The sequence below is a fragment of the Camellia sinensis genome, chromosome 1 (assembly GCF_055761805.1).
Source record: "Camellia sinensis isolate YWXY chromosome 1, ASM5576180v1, whole genome shotgun sequence".
Classification (NCBI taxonomy): domain Eukaryota; kingdom Viridiplantae; phylum Streptophyta; class Magnoliopsida; order Ericales; family Theaceae; genus Camellia; species Camellia sinensis.
Window position 1 is genome coordinate 50,064,899 of NC_138961.1, and position 4,644 is coordinate 50,069,542.

Below are 4,644 nucleotides of genomic sequence, written 5' to 3' on the forward strand. Positions count from 1 at the left end.
TGCATGCACTTTTCGCTCCGAGGCCCTTTCTATCTGCTTTACTTAGCTTCTTTGCTTAGCTAGCTAATGCTTTGGTTTTGTAATTAAGTAATTGTAATAACCCGACCCTCATATCTATTTCTGGTATATTTTCGGTCCTTTATTCTGTGCACTTAATTGCTTACTGTGAAATTTCATGTGAAATGAGGTTTAATTAAGCAAAACATACGAATATTGATTCATATCTGCTTAATAAGGAAGTATCTGTCACAATTAAAATGTTGGGATTAGAAATTGAGAGCCTTAGAGGCTTGATAATCCAAAATTGGTTTTACATTTGAGATTAGTATAATTTTTAGGTAATAATAAGCATTTCTGTGAAATTTCAATTTGAGATGATTAAACGATTGATTTTTGTCCTATTCACATTTTATATATATCTATGTACCAATGCTTTTTTAACACTTTGACTAAGAAGCTTTATTGAAAAATATCTGCTGAGAGAAAAGATTAGAGAAAGGTTTGAGAAGTAAGAGGAGAAGATCATCAAGAAGGTTGGGAATTTGAGAGACTCAAGCCTAAGGTAAATTTATTCATCATCTATGATTCTTCTTTTGAATTTGAGAGGGATTCCTCACAATCATGTGACTTAGGGTATGAGAGGGAAGTTAGTATTTGATTCTTGCTTAATTTGGAACATGGTTTATCACTTTGGTGTTTTGGAACTACTTTGGTGTTATATGTATAGGAAGTTACACTCTATTCCTTCTGTGGACATGTTTGAACTCAATTAGGTGGATATGGCCATGTGTGTGTATGTGTTTATGTGTGTATGAAGTTAGAATCTCATGAATTGAGTTACATTTTTGGTTATGGAATAAAGATCTAGTTTATATTTGGATCATCATATGTTGTACCTCCTAATTACATGATTTTTGAACCATGTTTTAGCAATTAAAGGATATATTTTGGACCTTGTTGATACCCACCAAAAATTGGATTTTGTATGAATTTCGGACTGTCAAACAGGGGCCAGGCCGCAAGTGCGGAGGTCATGGCCGCACGTGCGGAAAAGACGAAGAAAACTGGATTTGCATACTGTTTTTGGCCGCTCGAGCGGAGAAAGGGCACCGCACTTGCGGTCCATGTCCGCACGTGTGGGGGGGACGGTCGCACGTGTGGCCCAGGTCGGGAAAATTTGCCTGCTCCGTTTTAGGTGCTCGTCCCTCGGATATTTTTAAAATATGTATTTGAAGCCTTTTTGATATCTGTAAATTCATGTGAAACGAAGCGAACCCGAAAATGATTAACAATGGAAAAGGAAATAATTCATGAGTTGTGTATGTATGTAGGACATACTTCGGGAAGGACTAACGCTCCGGCACAACGCTATGAGTAACAGTACTATAAATGTACATTTCTTTATCGTTAATAACTATTGTTATTAACGTTTTGTTTCCCGTAAGTAATTACGTTAACATGTATATTGGTTGGAAATTGGTGTGAATTCATGTAACGTTGAAGGAGTTGTGTGCATCGGTATCACTCTGGAATTACTCTGTTCTATAAATTCTGTTAGGCCAATGGCTGTTCTGTAAGTTCTGCTTGGCCAATGGCCGTTCCGTAAATTCTGTTAGGCTGATGGCCTTTCTGGATATTCTGTTAGGCCGATGGCCGTTCTGGATATTACTGGGCTTAAGCAACTCTGTTTAAAAACTGGGCCTATGGCTGTTCTAGAAATAATTACAAGATAAAGTTAATGATATGCCTCTGTAGTTACATGCTTTATCATTCAAGATAATCATTGATTGTTTAGTACTATTATTCACTGAGCTTCGTTCACTCTGTACCTTGTCTGTTTCTGTAGGTAATCAACCTGGGAGCCAGTCTTAATTCTTGAGGCTTGTCTATCTTTTGTCAACCTCAATGTGTCCAGGCACTTAGGTAGAGCCATCTCATTTTTGTGGACTTTTGTCAAGCTTTGGCTTGTACTCTAATTGCCTGTTTAAGGTTGAATCGTATATAAACCCTTGACCCTGCCATGTTTTTGTCATACGCCCAATCTTAGGGTAGGGTCTGTATATGTAAATGTACTTAACTAGTTCTGCTGATGCATGTCACTGTATGTTACTTGCTTATGCAATGTTATGATCCTGGCATGGTAGTGGTAGCTCAATGGATGTTATTTTATGTCATTGTAGGATATTTATGCTTCCGTTCAGGCCCCATATGATATGTATATCAGGTTAAGTGTTTGTTTCTGAGTAGGTCATGCCCAAACTTTAAGGGGCGAGTTTGGGGTGTGACAAGTGGTATCAGAGCACAAGTTGCTATCTCACACACGGATCCATTGAGCCTTAGGATGTCGAGAAAAGATTTAGGCATCATGCATAACATTTTGGAAGTATATGAAAGATCGATGGCAACGTTAGATGTATTCTGCTAATGCTAAGGATTTTGAACTATGTCTGTTATACGTATATAATTGATTGTTATGTAGATTATGGTCAGAACAAGAACGGAAGACCCGGAAGATGCCACTTCTGCACGGTTGGATAGGATGGAGAGAATGATTATGGAAATGGCGGAAACCTTACGGCAACAACAGCAACAGCCTCAACCGCTCCCACCACCGGTGCCTCCACCAGTGGTACAAGATTTGCAAGCTGAGGACCGAGCCATTACACTCACAAAGGAGTTTAAAAAGATGAAACCACCATCCTTCAAAGGAGGAATAGAGCCAATGAAAGCTGAGGCATGGGTGTTGGGAATAGAAAAAATGTTTGAAGTATTTCCCTATACCGAGGATCAAAAAGTGCAATTGGCTGCCTTCACTCTCGAAGACGTGCGCGAAAGTGGTGGATGCTTACAAGAACTGTGCAACAAGGGTTAACATGGGGTAGATTCTTGGAATTGTTTTATGATAAGTACTTTCCTCAGAGTGTGCGAGACAAGAAAGTAACTGAATTTGAAACTCTTCGACAAGGGAACAAGACTGCAGTGGAGTACGAAGCTCAATTTGTAGAACTCGCTCGGTTTACACCGCAGATGGTGGATATGGATTATAAGACGGCACCGAAATTTGAAGGGGGATTACGGAGTGCTATCCTTGATAAAGTCAATATGTTAAAGCTACCTACCTATGTGGATGTGTTGGAGAGGGCTGTTATAACAGAGGGAAACCTTGATGCTCAGAGTCGGATTTCTGAATGGAGAGGAAAGAGGTAGAATAATCAATTGTCAAGGGGGTCAAGTGCTCCGCTAAACAAGAAGCAAAATTCAGGGATCTCCAACACTACCACTTCTACTCAAGATTCAGCCCCTGTGTGTTCAGAATGTGGAAGGAGGCACCGTGGAATTTGTCATCGATTATCTGAAGCATGTTTTCGATGTGGCAAAACGAGTCATTTGGTAAGGGATTGTCCTTAAATGAATCAACAGAATAACAATAAAAGTATTACAAGTTCAGTAGGATCTGCACCAGCTTCCAGCACCAAGTCGGCTGCCAAACCTGCTAACAATAAGGACACCGCGAGACAAGGCAGGGTGTTTGCATTGGTCCCGGCGGATTTGCAAAATGCGGCGACAGTAGTGTCAGGTACTTTTATTGTTCACGGTCATTCTGCTCATGTATTGTTTGATTCCGGCTCTACCCATTCCTTTGTATCAAAATTATTTGCTCAATATTTAGATAGATTTGAAGAAGTATTATCCTATATGCTATGTGTGTCCTCACCTTTGGGGGATTCTATGATCTGTACCTCTGTATATTTTGCTTGTGAACTCCTCAATGGGGATGTCCGGGTCTATGCCAACCTGTTACCTCTTGATATGATTTATTTTGATATTATTTTGGGAATGGACTGGTTGAGTGAATATGGTGCCACTATAGACTGTTTGACTAAGCAAATCAGTTTCCACCCTTCGGGAGAATCAGAGTCTATTTTTCAGGGACAGGAGGTGACTCCTCCTCCTTATTTGATTTCTACAGCAAATGCATGTAAATTAATTCAGAAGGGGTGTCAGGTGTATTTATGCAGTGTTTTGGAAGGGCCAATGATGAATGGGAGTATCGATATGATTCCAGTTGTTTGTGAATTCCCGAATGTTTTTTCGAAAGAATTACCAGGGGAATTAGTGGACCGTGAAATTGAGTTTACAGTTGAAGTAGAGCCGGGAACTTAACCCATTTCTAAGACTCCGTATAGAATGTCACCAGCTGAAATGAAGGAATTAAAGGTTCAGTTGCAAGATTTACTTGATAAGGGGTTCATTCGCCCGAGTGTTTCTCCATGGGGTGCACCAGTTCTGTTTGTGAAAAAGAAAGACGGAACACTCCGATTATATATAGACTACAGGGAGCTTAATAAAGTAACAATTAAGAATAAGTACCCACTGCCGCAGATTGATGATTTGTTTGACCAACTACAAGGGGCACAAGTCTTTTCGAAGATTGATTTACGATCCAGATACCATCAACTGAAGGTTAAAGCTGATGATGGTGAGAAAACAGCTTTTCGAACCCGATACGGTCATTATGAATTTCTAGTTATGCCTTTTGGAGTTATCAACGCGCCAGCAACATTTATGGATTTGATGAATCGTGTCTTTAAGCCTTATTTGGATGAGTTTGTGGTGGTCTTTATTGATGATATCGTCATTTAC

The 4,644-nt window shown here is 39.7% G+C and overlaps 1 protein-coding gene across 1 annotated transcript; it reads left to right on the top strand.

Moving 5' to 3' along the window:
* The first annotated feature begins 3,408 nt into the window (after positions 1–3,408).
* LOC145795716 (uncharacterized) lies at positions 3,409–4,164 on the top strand. The gene has a single exon (XM_082880603.1). It carries the CDS (start codon positions 3,409–3,411, stop codon positions 4,162–4,164), a length of 756 nt encoding a protein of 251 aa, XP_082736729.1.
* Positions 4,165–4,644: the final 480 nt, after the last annotated feature.

Bases quoted from the DNA above. Each gene is read 5' to 3' on its own strand.
- LOC145795716 (XM_082880603.1), top strand. From the start codon at position 3,409: ATGAATCAACAGAATAACAATAAAAGTATTACAAGTTCAGTAGGATCT.